The 17713-nt window shown below is 42.7% G+C and overlaps 1 protein-coding gene across 5 annotated transcripts in view; it reads left to right on the top strand.

Moving 5' to 3' along the window:
* The window catches only part of LOC139571002 (zinc transporter 6-like), an 85745-nt gene that overhangs the window by 10776 nt on the left and 57256 nt on the right, over window positions 1-17713 (top strand). For 3 of the 5 annotated variants that reach the window (XM_071393438.1, XM_071393434.1, XM_071393436.1), the window contains exons 3-5: window positions 151-237; window positions 1922-2053; window positions 4742-4826. In XM_071393438.1, the coding sequence (XP_071249539.1) occupies window positions 151-237; window positions 1922-2053; window positions 4742-4826 (304 nt within the window). The remainder of the gene's footprint in view (window positions 1-150; window positions 238-1921; window positions 2054-4741; window positions 4827-17713) is intronic. The other 2 variants (XM_071393435.1, XM_071393437.1) reach the window with 2 other exon arrangements.

Raw genomic sequence — 17713 nt, 5'->3', positions numbered from 1 at the left:
TTTGACACCCCTGGTCTAAAGCAGAATTTAGTTTTACAGGCAGCCTACTGTAGCTAAATACGAAGAATAAACACTAGATGGTGGTGCTTCTCTCTGAGTCCTTAATCTCACATCCTTCCATGTGACTGTGTGTTTGTGTGGTACCCACAGGGCACTATACACCCATTCCGGAAGACGCACAGATCCTTCTTTGGGAAACTCTCTCAAGAATTCCGCTTGGTGACTTCAGACAGACGGGTAAGGAATTAGTAAGGGGTGTGTGCATGCGTGTACATTAACATGCCACAGAGACAACTGTCCCACAGTGCTCTTTGTTTTGGAATTCCCCATCCCTGTAAAATGACGCTTACTTTATTATTGCATTATTCTGGTAAGCTGTTTAGACATCTCATCTCATAGGCAAGCACCCTAACACCTCATGTTAATCGTTCAAACGTTTTTAGTTGGTGGCACCAGCCCATTATTTGGTTGCACCACAAAAAATTATTTTGCAGCGTCACACAATAGAAAAATGAGTAATCAATCATTAAGTCATTCACAATGCTTTATTAAGAAGTGTGATAATAGACTACTGAGATGGTATTCATTAAAATCGTTGTTACATCTAACAGGTCCAGGCAGGAATGCATGATTCAACATATTTTAATATTCATCCTAATCCAGTGATTGTCATGAATTTTAGGTCGACAATTAGACTATTCATGCTATAATTTTCTGTTAAAATAGGTCTGCAGAATAGAGATGAATTTGCCTTCATCTTTATGTGCGCTAATATTACATATTGGCCTAATTCAATTAACCTCCTGAGGAAGTGGAAACTCAAAATACATTAGCTAGATCGCTAACTCTAAAAATAACACCTGCTGCTAGTAGCAATGTATGAATCTAACAGTAAATGTAATGTCCTTAAAATAAACTTTGCATTGGTAGTAGGCCTACTATCCAATCAGGTCTAGTGCAGTCGCGATGACCAATACGCATTTTGCATGCTTTGTATTTCAAAGCCATATCAGAAATCTTAATTGTAAAAACGTGTGCTTTGAGCTCAATAATGAGATTTGAGAAATACAAATTATACCTACAGCAAGCTGAGACCCTCCTCTCTTTAGCATGGACAATAGAGAACGACCACTAATCGGCCAAGCCGATATATCGTGCCGATATTGCTATTTTCTAGTCTTTCGGCACCCTTTTCTATAAACTTTGCCAATAGTCCCTTCACATAGCAAATCCAAGTGTCGACTCTAAAAACTGCTGCTATCCCAGCCGCCACTCACTGTCTGAGCCAAGAGCACTGAATAGTGCCGAGGAATGTCTAGCTGGGAAAATCAGAAGCAGGCTAGCTCAGTATTGAGAAACTGATGAATTGACACATTGACCAAAATAGAACATGTTGCAAATATTAATTTAGTTTATTCACTAATAGTAAGGCTTGTGTCGACTTGCCCAGACATGCATGCAATAAGCAAGCTAGCTAGCTAAGTAGATAGCTATGTGAAATGTTAGCAAAGTTGATGATAACTAAACCTTTCATCTGTGGTGTTAGCTAGCTAGCTAGTTATATTAGATACTATGCTATCTGGCTTTACAAACATGGTGCAAAGATATAAGATAGGAGCTAATAGCCAACGTAGCTACCTAACGTTACCTGGTTATCAACATGCACCATTTTTTTCCTGATCATTAATTATAAAAAATATAAAAATGCTATGCTGAACAAAAATATAAACACAACATGCAACAATCTCAACGATTTTTCTGAGTTACATGGGTGGGCCTGGGAGGGCATAGACCCACCTGATGGGGAACCAGGGCCAGCCAATCAGAATTCGTTTTTTCCAACAAAAGGGCTTTGTTACATATAGAAATGCTCCTCAGTTTCATCAGCTGTACTGGTGTCTGGTCTCCGATGATCCCACAGGTAAAGATGCCAGATGTGGAGGTCCTGGGCAGGCATGGTTTCACTGACATGTTCAACCTGTCCCTGACCGAGTCTGTAATACCAACATGTTTCAAGCAGATCAGCATAGTCCCTGTGCCCAAGAACACTAAGGTAACCTGCCTAAATGACTACCGACCCGTATCACTCACATCTGTAGTCATGAAGTGCTTTGAAAGGCTGGTCATGGCTCACATCAACACCATTATCCCAGAAACCCTAGACCCAATCCAATTTGTATAGCGCCCCAACAAATCCACAGATGACGCAATCTCTATTGCACGCCACACTGCCCTTTATCACCTGGACAAAAAGGAACACCTACGTGAGAATGCTATTCGTTGACTACAGCTCAGCGTTCAACACCGTAGTGCCCACAAAGCTCATCACTAAGCTAAGGACCCTGGGACTAAACACCTCCCTCTGCAACTGGATCATGGAATTCCTGACGGGTTGCCTCCAAGTGGTAAGGGTAGGGAACAACACATCTACCACGCTGATCCTCAACAGAGGTGCCCCCCCTGCGTACTCAGTCCCCTCCTGTACTCCTTGTTCACCCATAACTGCATGGCAAGCCCGACTCCAACACCATTATTAAGTCTGCCAACAACACAACAGTGATCAACGATGAGACAGCCTATAGGGAGGAGGTCAGTGACCTGGCAGTGTGGTGCCAGCATAACGACCTCTCCCTCACCGTGGTAAAGACAAAGTAGATGATTGTGGAGTACAGGAAAAGGAGGGCCGAGCACGCCCCCATTCTCATCGGTGGGGCTGTAGTGGAGCAGGTTGAGAGCCTCAAGTTCCTTTGTGTCCACATCACCAACTAACTGTCATGGTCCAAACACACCAAGACAGTTGCGAAGAGGGCACGACAATGCCTATTCTCTCTCAGGAGACTGAAAAGACTTGGCATGTGTCCTCAGATCCTCAAGAAGTTCTATAGCTGCACCATCGAGAGCATCCTGACTGGTTGCAGCACCACCTGGTATGGCAACTGCTCGGCCTCCGACCGCAAGGCACTACAGAGGGTAGTGCGTACGGCCCAGTACATCACTGAGGCCAAGCTTCCTGCCATCTAGGAGCTTTATACCAGGCGGTCAGAGGAAGGCCCTAAAAATTGTCAAAGACTCTAGCCACCCTAGTCATAGACTGTTCACTCTGCTACCGCACGGCAAGTGTACTGGAGCGCCAAGTCTAGGTCCAAAAGGCTTCTTAACAGCTTCTACCCCCAAGCCATAAGACTCCTGAACATCTAACCAAATGGCTACCAGGACTATTTGCGTTTTTACGCTGCTGCTACTCTCTGTTTATTATCTATGCATTGTCACTTTACCTCTACCTACATATACATATTACCTCGACTAACCTGTGTCCCTGCACATTGACTCTGTACCGGTACCCCCCCCGTATATAGCTTCGTTACTGTTATTTTATTATTGCTCTTTAATTATTTGTTATTTTTCTATTTTCTTAAATTGTTTTATTTTTATTTTCATTTGTTTACTTCCGTTTTATTTAGTTAATACTTTCATAACACCTATTTTTGTCTTGAAACTGCATTGTTGGTTAAGGGCTTGTCAGTAAGCATTTCACTGTAAGGTTTACCTACACCTGTTGTATTCGGCGTATGTGACAAATAAAACTTGATTTGATTTGTGGAGACTGCTCTCCCTAGAAGCTGTATGGAAAAGACTGGGTTAGATTCTATAGGACCAGAGAGACTGATCGGGGTAAACGGAGTCAATGGAGTTCACTTCACATGCATGGAGAGGAGACTAAGTTTTCCGAAAAGAAAGTTATTTTTGCGGAGGAAGTGGAGAGTGGTGTCTTTCTTCATAAGGGTGTGATGATGTGTGATTATTTAGGTTAGGCTCACTGTGGCTTGACACTGGGTATCTGCTCCATCCATGCACTAGGCAGTGGGAATCTTCCAGACTGATGCTGCTGTTGACCTGGCAGTAAAACTCTTCTCTCCTTCTGTGCTGCTGAGTAGACCTATATTCGTCTAGATTAAAGCTGATGATGAAGTACATGACGTAGGCATATTATCTACAGATGATATATCAGCGACAGTATTCTGTGACTCAGGGAGGCTGATGTTCCTGAAGGTGTTTGCGAATGTGTCACTCCAATTTAAGATTTAACCTAGATATGTGATGTCTAAAGAACAACCCTCAGGAAAAGATGTGCAAACATGTTTACTTGCAATACCTCCTTCACCCAGAGGGTGGCAGTGACATCTCGTTGTTCCCTGCTTTCCCAGAAAACGTGTGGGGTGGGGGGGTTGTATGTGTTGGGCGGCATGCTGTTGCTCTGTTTGCACACAGACACAGGCACAGCTATCTACAGGGCCCTGAAGCTGCAACAGGCCCACACACACACACTTCAGCTCCCATCTCTATCCCTGGCTCCGGCTGTCACAAGACGCCCTAGCCCTGTCATAACACGGTGCACTGCAGTAATTGTAGATTTCACAGCACTCCAAGGACAGCCACTGACTCCAACACGAAGTGACAGACAAAGACGTGGTGGATAGCCTTGAGTTTGTACCGTCCTCACATTTTTGCTTTCCATTTTGTACGTGGTTTGTCTGCAACAAAGTATTCCCTGAATTGGCAAATTAACAATACAATATTATTACATTAGCCTAGCTGACAGATAGGTTAGGCAATGCCATAACATAACCTAACCTATCATCCACCTGCATTAGCTATTAATACACCACTCCAAGCAATCCTATAGATCTAAATGAATTCATTGGTTTAGAAAGCTCTGGTTAATGTTCTGTTTGTGTTTTAGTCATGGAGAATCCTGGTGTTCGGGATGCTGAATGTTCTTTGTACTGGCTGCCTGCTGATGTGGTGCAGCTCCACCAACAGTATGGGTGAGTACTCATCTACATGACACAGTGTTCCACACAGCCAGCCAGGCAGAGTTAGCCTAGAGGTTAGAGGGCCCACTGAGTAAACAAGGACATCTATGGACTACAGCTTTGGATACTACATAGTAGAGTACATCAGTGAGAACACTATGTACTGACATTGTTCTGATACTGTGCTCAGACATAATTCTGTTCTCCCTTAAGTTCTTCACCTAGGGCACTTGCAGTTCCCACCATTATAGTGATTATTCTCCAGCTTCCTAGATCCACTTATGATGTCACATATCCAGAGGGGGAGAGATCCCATATTACAGAGTCCTGCTGACCCATAGGAATAGTAATTAATCTACTATGTTCTGACCTCCCACCCCCACGCAGATTAGATCTCTGCTGGTGTTATTGTGATGGTGTGTTCAGGGCTCTAAAGTGCGACCATTGTGGCCGCATATGCTCCTAAATATTTTGCTGTTCGGCTTTTAATTTGGGCGGACCAGTGCGCCTAAAAAGAAATCATCCAGATGTAATGATGCAGAAAATAGGATCCCTCATTCAAATCAAATGTTATTTGCCATATACGCCGAGTACAACAGGTGTAGACCTTTACGTGAAATGCTTACTTTACAAACCCTTAACCAACAATGCAGTTTTAAGAAAAATAAGTGTTAAGTAAAAAATAACATAGTTAAAGAGCAGCAATGAAATAAGAGTAGCGAGGCTATATACAGGGGGTACTGGTACAATGTGCGGGGGCACAGGTTAGTCGCGATAATTGAGGTAATATGTACATGTAGGGAGAGTTAAAGTGACTACGCATAGATAATAACCATAGAGTAGCAGCAGCGTAAAAAGGGGGGGGGGGGGGGCATAGTCTGGGTAGCCATTTGATTAGCTGTTCAGGAATCTTATGGCTAAGGGGTAGAAGCTGTTAAGAAGCCTTTTGGACCTAGACTTGGCGCTCCAGTACACTTGCCGTGCGGTAGCAGAGAGAACAGTCTATGACTAGGGTGGCTGGAGTCTTTGACAATTGTTAGGGCCTTCCTCTGACACCGCCTGGTATAGAGGTCCTGGATGGCAGGAAGCTTGGCCCCAGTGATGTACTGGGCCGTACGCACTCCCCTCTGTAGTGCCTTGCGGTCGGAGGCTGTTGCCATACCAGGCAGTGCTGCAACCAGTCAGGATCCTCTCGATGGTGCAGCTGTATAACTTTTTGACGATCTGAGGACCCATACCAAATCTTTTCAGTCTCCTGAGAGAGAATAGGCTTTGTCGTAACCATGATAGTTTGTTGGTGATGTGGACACTAAGGAACTTGAAGCTCTCAACCTGCTCCACTACAGCACCATTGATGAGAATGTGGGTGTGCTCGGTCCTCTTTTTCCTGTATTCCACAATCCACTCCTTTGTCTTTGACACGTTGAGGGAGAGGTTGTTATCCTGGCACCACACGGCCAGGTTTCTGACCTCCTTCCTATAGGCTGTCTCATCGTTGTCGGTGATCAGGCCTACCACTGTTGTGTCGTCGGCAAGCTTAATGATGATGTTAAGTAACTGCTGCTACTCGCTGTTTGTTTGTTACCTATGCATAGTCACTTCGCCCCCACCTACATGTACAGATTAACTCAACTAGCCTGTACCCCCACACACTGACTCGGTACCGGTGCCTCCTGCATATAGCCTCGTTATTCTTATTTTGTTACTTTTTTATTTTAGTCTACTTGGTAAATATTTTCTTCTTCTTGAACTGCACTGTTGGTTAATGGCTTGTAAGTAAGCATTTCACGGTAAAGTCTACACTATTCGGCGCATGTGACGAATAAAGTTTGATCTGAGGGCCTGACCATGCTGTCATGGGTGAACAAGGATTACAGGAAGGGACTGAGTACGCACCACTGAGGGGCACCCGTGTTGAGGATCACTGTGGCAGATGTGTTGTTACCTACCCTTACCACCTGGGGGTGGCCCGTCTGGAGGTCCATGATCCAGTTGCAGAGGGAGGTGTTTAGTCCCAGGGTCCTTAGCTTATTGATGAGCTTTGAGGGCACTGTGGTGTTGAACGCTGAGCTGTAGTCAATAAATAGCATTCTCACGTAGGTGTTCCTTTTGTCCAAGTGGGAAAGGGCAGTGCTGAGTGCAATATAGATTGCATAATCTGTGAATCTGTTGGGGCGATATGCAAATTGGAGTGGGTCTAGGGTTTCTGGGATATTGGTGTTGATGTGAGCCATGACCAGCCTTTCAAAGCACGTCATGGCTACAGACGTGAGTGCTCCGGGTCGGTAGTCATTTAGGCAGGTTACCTTAGTGTTCTTGGGCACAGGGACTATGGCGGTCTGCTTGAAACATGTTGGTATTACAGACTCAGTCAGGGACAGGTTGAAAATGTCAGTGAAGACATTTGTCAGCGCATGCTCGGAGCACACGTCCTGGTAATCCGTCCAGCCCTGCGGCCTTGTGAATGTTGATCTGTTTAAAAGTCTTACTCACATCGGCTATGGAGAGAGTGATCACACAGTTGTCCGGAACAGCTAATGCTCTTATGCACGCTTCAGTGTTGTTTGCCTCGAAGCGAGCATAGAGGTAATTTAGCTCGTCTGGTAGGCTCTGGTCACTGGGCAGTTCGCGCCTGTGCTTCCCTTTGTCAGTAATCGTTTGCAAGCCCTGCCACATCCGACGAGCGTCGAAGTCGGTGTTGTACGATTCAGTCTTAGTCCTTTATTTACACTTTGCCTGTTTGATGGTTCGTCTGAGGTCATAGCGGGATTTATTATTTGCGTCCAGGCAACTCTACCCTTTAGCTCAGTGCGCATGTTGCCTGTAATCTATGGCTTCTGGTTGAGTGCATGTACGTACGGTCTCTGTGGGGATGATGTCATCGATGCACTTGTTGATGAAGCCAGTGACTGATGTGGCGTACTCCTCAATGCTATCGGAAGAATCCCCGGAACATATTCCAGTCTGTGTATGTCCAAATGTATGTCCTTGAACCGATTTTATTTTAAAATCACACAAAGAAGAAGATAAGGATAATATAGTTGCTAATGTCAGCCTGCAGTACCCCGGTCGGCCTTCAACTTGACTTAGTCGTTGCAGGCTTGCACTGAGTTAGCCTGCAACGTCACTTCCTGAAGTAAACTTATGTCAAACTGTTATGTCTCCATGAAACGCAATCTTAACCAACTTAATATGGCTTCAATGCGCTATTGAGTCTTCACATTGTAATGAATGGTGTCACGTGATCGATGGCTTTGTCCATTCATATATACAGTCATTGGTGTGTGGTGCTCGAATGTCTAGTAGGGCTGGGCGAAATGGCCAAAATATCCTATCACAATATTTTTCTCATTTTTATGTTATTTTATGTTTTATGTTCAAATTATGCTTCATGAGTAGTGCTTGACCCTAATGTGGCAACAAATACATTCTAAGTGGTTTTAATGGGACTTTCTCTCTGCTGATAGTTTTATACTGTTCAATCAAAATGTTCAGCATTTTCATAAATTTCTGCATTTCCTTCACTCATTTATCATTTCCACACTGGACCAAATTTGTTTTGTATTTGTATGCCTCTAATTTGTAAAAAAGTTACTTAATCAGAATAATTACTGTGTGTGTGTGCGCTGTAGAAGCTAGTGGATGTTGTTTTCGCAGAGGGATGTCTGGTTGGTGCTCAGACCGGAGCAATTCTGTAGTGGGCTTTAGCGTTATTATAGTGTGGCAGCGGGGCAAATTACATTGAACCAAAATATAAACGTAATGTGTTGGTTTCATGAGCTGAATTAAAGATCCCAGCAGAAAAATATTATTTCTCTAAAATGTTAAGCACAAATTTGTTTACGTCCCTGTTGGTGAGCATTTCTCTTTTGCCAAGATAATCTATCCATATGACAAGTTTGCCATATCAAGAAGCTGATTAAACAGCATGCTCATTACACAGGTGCACCTTGTGCTGGGGACAAAAGGCCACTAAGGCCACTTCTCAGGGAAGCTCATCTGTGTGCTCGTCGTCCTCACCAGGGTCTTGACCTGACCGCAGTGCAACATCGTAACCGACTTCAGTGGGCAAATGCTCACCTTCGATGGCTACTGGCACGCTGGAGAAGTGTGCTTTTCACAGATGAATCCCATTTTCAACTGTACCGGGCAGATGTGTGGGTTAGCGGTTTGCTGATGTCAGCCTTGTGAACAGAGTGCTCCATGGTGGAGGTGGGGATATGGAATTGGCAGGCATAAGCTACGGACAAGGAACACAATTGCTTTTTATCTTTGGCAATTTGAATGCACAGAGATACCATGACGAGATCCTGAGGCCCATTGTCGTGCCATTCATCCGCCGCCATCACCTCATGTTTCAGCATGATCAAGCACGACCCCATGTCGCAAGGATCTGTACACAATTCCTGGAAGCTGAAAATGCCATAGTTCTTCCATGGCCTGCATACTCACCACACGTCACCATTGAGCATATTTGGGATGCTCTGGATCGACGTGTATGACAGCGTGTTCCAGTTCCCGCCAATATCCAGCAACTTCGCACAACCATTGAAGATGAGTGGGACAACATTCCACAGGCCACAATCAACAGCCTGATTAACTCTATGCGAAGGAGATATGTTGCACTGCATGAGGCAAATGGTGGTCACACCAGATACTGACTGGTTTTCTGATCCACACCTAGGATTGTTGCGGTGACCATATTACCGCCACACCGGCCATCACAAGTGATGGAGGCAGTCAAATTCCACATGACCGTTTAGTCACGGTAATTAGGCGTCTCCAATCTCTGCTGCTGATGATGGTCATTAGTAGTCTACAAAACTTGCTAACTGCCTGGTACTCAGCACTCTATTGTCCCTCTAATCACTCTGACATCAATGCAAATGTAATAGAAAATCTAAACAAACAAACACTTCATGAGAGCTCGTGTTGCGCAACATTTCTATAGGCTACCCAATTTCCGCTAATAGAAAGAGGATTCCATCAGGTTTCTATAGGCTAGGCCTACTATATTAAGCACATTGATTATATTTACAATAGGAGTATAGCCTACCTTGCTGGCATGAAAATAAACCCCCGGGAAAATCGTCCTCAATTCGCTATTTAAGTGCATAGATGACATGTATTTTTTCAGGTGCATGATAATGGTCCATTCTAAATCAAAACAAATGTCACACATATATATTATTTAGTATATGTAAAGACAATATTAAATCAAGAATAGTCTGATGGGTGCCAATTTTACCCTATCACTTGTGAATTACATGTCACTTGTGAATGATGCCCAGCATAAGAAACAATGCCTTTTTTTTTTTTTTGCAACTTGTTCAACTCATAGTCGCACACCTCATGTAGTCTAGCCCATAGGCCTATATGTTTTAATAAGGTTTGTATAACTTCTTAAAATTAAAGCACATTAATCCGCTTTACAAGGGTTGTAGAGTCTAACTGGCATGTATAAGCAGCACGGAAGATAATTTTCACCAAATTATGTTATAATTTGCACCTTTATAATAAAAGCATTTCATGCATAATTGCATTTGCGGTCACTTTTGATAATGTTGTTTTCTGCTAATGGAACATTTGTGCTTATAACCTACTACCATGTGCGCATTTCTGCTCTTATGTGAAGAAATAACCTCATAGTTAATCAACATTTTAAGCTAAATGTTCTGCCACATTTCATAAAAAGTTTTTTTTTATGCTAATGGTTGTATTAATTTGGGATCTATCGCATCCCACAACTTTCCCAGACTGTTTGGAATATTTATTTCTCACACAGAATAGAATAGGTTGAGTGAGAGAAGCTTCGGATTGCGCAGCACACTCAGGGAGAAGGGCACAACGCATCACTCCGGGCCTCAAAAGGCATGGATTTTTTTAGGGTGCATTATGGCCACACCTTTGTGGCCATAATGCACCCTAAAAAAATCCATGCCTTTGGCTGTGAAGTTCAAGTAATTATCAAGTGCTGGTCAAATTGTGAATGACAGACTATTGGAGTGTGTACAGCCTGCGCAAAAAAAACAAAGCAGAGCTCATGCCTTTCAAGCGACTTTTTTCAAATCATCATTAGTCACATCATGCAGCCTTACAATGTATTAAAAATCTAAACATATAGCCCAACGTTTGTAGAACAACTAAAGTTACATTAATAACTAAATTAAGCATGTAGGAGTACCAATTTCTTTGTAAACCGCTCAACAAAGAATAGATGCATGTGGACTCCCTCAAACCGTTTTGAGAAAATATGTATTTTTTTTTCCCAGCTTTGTTCAATTGTATTCTTCATACTATAAAATAATGCAATGGATTTCTAAGCAAATCTTGTCTGCTAAATGAACTAGTGTAGCCCACAGCCATTTGGCATAGCCAGATCAGGACCTAACATAAGGACAACTCAGAGTATGCTATTATGTTCTTCTGAAATAGACATTTTCTTCATATCATGCTTCTTTAGACCTGTCTAAAATAAATTATGGATTTATTGTGAAGGTGTAGGCTATATTACATGGATTTATTAGACTTTTTTAAATGGCTTGTAGGTTACAGTATATGTGGAAGCCAGGAGATGCTAAATCTGTTTATGTTAATTGACGGTCAATTACCGTGAGACTGACAGTTATTTGCTTGACAATCGCCGGCCGACAAAATTTTGTGACCGCCACAGCCCTATCCCCACCCTTTAAAAAAAAAAAAAAAACTGTGACCAACATATGTATATTTGTAAACCCAGTCATGTGAAATCCATAGATTAGGGCCTAATTCATTTATTTCAATTGACAGATTTTCCTTTTATGACCTGTAACTCAGTAAGATCTTTAAAATTGTTGCATGTTGCATTTTTATTTTTGTTCAGTGTAGCTCTCTTCCACATCTCAATAAGTTTTCCAGTCATTGCATAAAGACCCTGATGTGGCGCTCTGCGCGTTTTGGTTTCTGGTTCATTCGATTCCCTTTCCTTCCTGTCCTCTCTTTCCATCCCTCCCACTTCATAGTAAACAATGCCACCATTACAGCAAAGTTACACTACCTCAGCTGCTGCTGCAAAGGAGATGTACGATTGTCATACTTGTGCTGTACTGCCTCTGGTGCCTTGGGTGGACTTTAATTATTCCAGGAGAGTGTAATAATCATGACCTGAGGGACGGTGTGATTACGAGAATCTCTAATTGCGTTTTTATACGATAATGCACCAAGGCCATGCAGCAGGGAACCACAGAATGCGGTGTTTGCATAATCAGGCCATAATTTATCCTGTCAGCGGCCATATAGTCACAGGGAGAGGAAGAGCGAGGAAGGGCTGAGAACAAGTCTGAAGTCCCCATCAGCAGCACTGAGCTTCATCACTGTGACTGGTCTTAGCTGTGAATGTAGCTGCTTGGTTGTGAGACAGCGGCTTACTGAAGAGATCTCCCGTTGTAAACTTGAGCAGGATCTGTGTTTCCATTACAATTTCCTTGCAGGTTGGATAGAATCAATGTTCACTCCACAGAGTTTGATGCAAACCGGAGGGTGACGCGGCCTTCACTGATCTGTAAAGTTCAAGCTCAGGGTTTGTCGTGAAGCGAGATAATGATTAACTGAGATAAAATGATCTCATTGTTCCACTTTCCAATTCAGTGACACCCTCTCTCTGACTTTTAGGTATACTTAAAGTACATTTCATAAAGCGGTTGTTAAACAAGTGTTCACAACATTACTTGGAAGAGAACACATAATTAACAGTGACATTGCAGGCTATTACTTGGCTTACCATGTATGGTGAATAGAATACATCTAGGCCCTGCAATAAACTAGTGCCCTCTCCAGCTGCCTCACATTACAGAAACAGGAGATAGGGCAGGAGCCTATGTGCTGTTCTGGCTCGGGTGAGGCTACTTACTTATTTAGGTCACATTTTTTGTATATCGAGTGTCTGGATGAATCGAGAACACCATAAATTGAAAAGGTGGCCTATCCTTTAAGATACCATTACCAAGAAGTCTTGAAAATTCGAAAGGAAGACATTGCACTGCAACCAATGAGTTGGTTTCTCATCTGAAAAAAAAAAAGAGTCCTTGATCTCTTAGGAAGCTACTTTTGCTGATATATGTACATTATCCTAGCCTAATAGCTATGAAAAATAGTGGGAAGATATTAGCTTGTAATTTACTGAATTGTTGCCAATTCTGGAAGAATAATATATGCTTTTTTCTGAGACTTTTATAAGGTAGCTACCGGAAATATTTGTACATGTTTTGACCCGACTAAGATCTTCTGGATCAAAACGAGATTAAATGGGGAAAATATTTGGCATCAAACAGTGTGTAGGCCTTTGTTCTTTTCACGTATGTACCATTAGCCCAGCACCTACGTTTCTTGATGGATGTGCATATTACCACAACCATTTCTTCAGCTGAAAATGTTCCCATTCGATAGCAGTATTAGATTCGATTTTTCTTTGTCTGATTTTCACAGAAATTTGCTTAACATACAAGAAAATCCACTGTGATATGGTGAAAGACATGGCATAGGCCCGACATAACATCAAACATACACAAGAATAATGACCGCTTAAAGTGGAACTGACAGCATTTTAGCAACATGAAATGTTATTTTAATGTGTTCATATACACCCCCAGGAAGAATATGACACAGTCAAGCGAGCACTTAGATATGGTAATTTTCACGTTTTCATCATTTGGGAATTACGTATACTAAGGCATTTTGTTTAAATTCTATAGCAATATAGAGTGGGAAAGCGGCCGTGCATTTGCACAAATAATAGACACTGCAGGAATTTAAACCTAATAAAAACATGTCTCGTCCAGGACGGAGTCTACGCAGACCAGTGCGCTATAGCCAATCAGAGCTATAGTAGGCCTTTATGCAAATACACTTTTTGCCACACGGGCCTGCCATCATACACTTTGAACTGGACTGTGTGTTTACAGGCAGTTGCAGCAGCGTGACTTTAGATCATAAGAACGTATTTGCAAAAAGCCACAAAATAAACTTGAATGGATTTCTGCAAATACAGTTGAAGTCGGAAGTTTACATACACTTATGTTGGAGTCATTAAAACTCGTTTCTCAACCACCACCAATTTCTTGTTATCAATCTATAGTTTTGGCAAGTCGGTTAAGACATCTAATTTGTGCATGACACAAGTCATTTTTTCCAACAATTGTTTACAGACAGAATTTTTATTTTTTATTTTTTTATTTTTAATACTTATTCACCATTTATTGTATCACAATTCCAGTGGGTCAGAAGTTTACATACACTAAGTTGACTGTGCCTTTAAACAGCTTGGAAAATTCCAGAGAATTATGTCATGGCTTTTGATATGTCAATTAGCCTCATTTGAGTCAATTGGAGGTGTACCTGTGGATGTATTTCAAGGCCTACCTTCAAACTCAGTGCCTCTTTGCTTGACATCATGGGAAAATCAAAAGATATCAGCCAAGACCTCAGAAAAAAAATTGTAGACCTCCAAGTCTGGTTCATCCTTGGGAGCAATTTCCAAATGCCTGAAGGTACCACATTCATCTGTACAAACAATAGTTCACAAGTATAAACATCATGTGACCACGCAGCCGTCATACCGCTCAGGAAGGAGACGCGTTCTGTCTCCTAGAGATGAACGTACTTTGGTGCGAAAACTGCAAATCAATCCCAGAGCAACAGCAAAGGACGTTGTGAAGATGCTGGAGGAAATGGGTACAAAAGTATCTATATCCACAGTAAAACGAGACCTATATCGACATAACCTGAAAGGCCGCTCAGCAAGGAAGAAGCCGCTGCTCCAAAACCGCCATCAAAAAGCCAGACAACGGTTTGCAACTGCACATGGGGACAAAGATTGTACTTTTTGGAGAAATGTCCTCTGGTCTGATGAAACAAAAATAGAGCTGTTTGGCCATAATGACCATCGTTATGTTTGGAGGAAAAAGGGGGAGGCTTGCAAGCCGAAGAACACCATCCCAACCGTGAAGCACGGGGGTGGCAGCATCATGTTGTGGGGGTGCTTTGCTGCAGGAGAGACTGGTGCACTTCACAAAATAGATGGCATCATGAGGCAGGAAAATTATGTGGATATATTGAAGCAACATCTCAAGACATCAGTCAGGAAATTAAAGCTTGGTCGCAAATGGTTCTTCCAAATGGACAATGACCCAAGCATACTTCCAAAGTTGTGGCAAAATGGCTTAAGGACAACAAAGTCAAGGTATTGGAGTGGCCTGCACAAAGCCCTGGCCTCAATCCTATAGAAAATGTGTGGGCAGAACTGAAAAAGCGTGTGCAAGCAAGGAGGCCAACAAACCTGACTCAGTTACACCAGCTCTGTCAGGAGGAATGGGCCAAAATTCACCCAACTTATTGTGGGAAGTTTGTGGAAGGTACCTGAAACGTTTGACCCAATTTAAAGACAATGCTACCAAATACTAATTGAGTGTATGTAAACTTCTGACCCACTGGGAATGTGATTAAATAAATAATTATCTCTGCTAATATTCTCTTCAAATAAAGTGGTGATCCTACCTGACCTAAGACAGGGAATTTTTACTAGGATTAAATGTCAGGAATTGTGAAAAACTGAGCGTAAATGTAGTTGGCTAAGGTGTATGTACACTTCCGACTTCAACTGTATGTAAGTACCACTGGAGTCCTCTTACATTTGGGAACATTACATTCCTATTGATCAAACAACCATGAAAAGGTAGGCTATCTCTCCCTCAGTTATACACATCAACAATATCAACAACTAATGCTTGCCACAGCATGATGAGCAAAAAAGGAATATCTTGATAACACCTCAAACTTTTTCAGTTTGTTGAATGTCAAAATTGCACTGATAAACGATGGGTAATTGTAGCTTATTTGTCCTTCTGCAGCTTGCCTGCCAATGCATGCTTGTCCCAACCAATCACGCAAGCTATCTGGCTAATATTGGCTAGCTAGCTACTTCCAGAAACAAATGAGGGAACACCACACTGACCATTTTACTCACCCTGACTGATCTGGTTAGGCTGTTTACATGTTTTCTAGAGTGTTCATGACTAACTATTACTTTTTCTGCCTACGTTTACTGACAGCGGGCAGATTGAGCTGGTTTTAGTTATTCTGTGCTCTGGAACACAGACGAGTGTGCTCTGAAATTGGGGTAGATAGCCAGAGTGAATTTGCAAACGAAAGAGATGCTAACTGGATAACAGTTGTTCAACTTCTTGTTAGATACCCAAATTACCCCTGCATTTCTAGCTTTGTATAGCCACCGATAAGAAACAATATGAGGAGGGAAAAAGTCACTTAATCACTCCAATGACATGACCTTCTCCTAGCAGCTAGCTATCTAGCTAACGTTAGGCTCCATGTTTTTAGCTTGCTACATAAATAAATACGCTAGCCTATTAGCCAATTTATGACTGACTGGTGATCATTGCCCTTGTTAGTTTGATTGTATGGACATTACAAGTCATTAAACTGCATCCATCTTTTCTGCCAACAATGCCTTTGTCATGCAATGTTGAGTCAAATATTTATTTTTTAGGCAGTTTTCAGCAGACTTGTTAGCCTAGCTTTTGCCTGTACCGTGACACTGTTGTACCAAGCAGTGATGCACTCTGGATAGTGGAGAAGAACAAGTTCAGAATTTCTGAGCCTGCCCCGAAAGACCTCAGCCTGCAAAGAAAGTACATGCGTTGTTGCACCTTAGCACACATAGTCCACATGGACACTCCATCTCAGGTCATGGTCAACATGTACGCCCAGATATTTATATGAGTCGACCTGCTGCATCTGTTCACTGTGAATGATGACCTGGTTCCGGTCAGCCACTGACGTGGGGTCAAAGATAACGACGTGTTTTTTTTTTACATTCAGGACCAGAGAATTTGTGTCACACCAGGCTGTTTACACTGTCTAGGTACAGAGGGAGGTTGCTGTTGTCACCCATTAAGGCCAGCAGGACGGTGTCATCTGAGAACTTAATTATGTGATGCTTGGTGTTTTGATTTGTGCAATCGTTGGTATTCAGAATGAAGAGGACGGGTGAGCTCACACAACCTTGCGGACCCCCGCAGCTGGTGACCACAGGAGGGGGAAAGGGTGTTGTTTACCTTGACCAACTGAGTTCTGTCACTGAGAAATGAGTGATAGAAGGGAATCAGGTGTGGGTTAATGTCCAGTTCTTTCATTTTGGTTAGGAGAAGGTTTGATTGTATGATGTTAAAGGCAGAGGAATCTATAAAGAGTGCTCTGGTGTAGGTTTTTGGTTGGTCAAGGTGTTTCTGGATCAGGTGTGAGGGTGGTCACTGCCTCCTCTGTACTGCACCCGTTTCTATAGGCAAACTGGTAGGCGTCCACATTCCTATCCACAGAGATTTTTAGGTACCGAACCACTATTCTCTCCGGAGATTTGATGAGCACTGAGGTCAGGGCCACTGGTCAGTAGTCATTGTGCTCCATGGGGCATGGCTTTTTTGGGGATTGGGATGATGTGAGATGTTTTCCAGGTTTGTGGTATTGTGTGTGAGTCGAGGGATAACTGGAAGATGGATTGCCAGACTGGACCAAGCTCCTCAGCGGTGAGGAGGAGTGGGCTCACATTATCTGGCCCTGAGGCCTTCCTTGGGTTCAGCTGTTTAAAAACCTTTGTCACCTGCTCTGTGGTAATTATGATTTCCACTGCGTCAGAGGTAGGGACAGTCTGTAGGACTACAAAGTAGGCATTTGTGTAATTTTTGGATGTTGCCGAGCAGCGCACGGCAAGTATCTGATAATGGTGCCTTAAAGGGTGGTGTTGGGAGGTTTCCAGAGGGGAATTTAAATTGTATTTCCTTGATTCTTTGCGTCCTCTGCTCACCTCTTCCTCAAAACGCATTTTGTGTGTGTGTAACTTATCCTAAAGT

The sequence above is a fragment of the Salvelinus alpinus genome, chromosome 3 (genome assembly GCF_045679555.1).
Source record: "Salvelinus alpinus chromosome 3, SLU_Salpinus.1, whole genome shotgun sequence".
In the NCBI taxonomy this organism is placed as follows: Eukaryota; Metazoa; Chordata; class Actinopteri; order Salmoniformes; family Salmonidae; genus Salvelinus; species Salvelinus alpinus.
The sequence above is the reverse complement of the archived record's forward strand: the minus strand, read 5'-3'. Positions and strand labels throughout refer to the sequence as shown.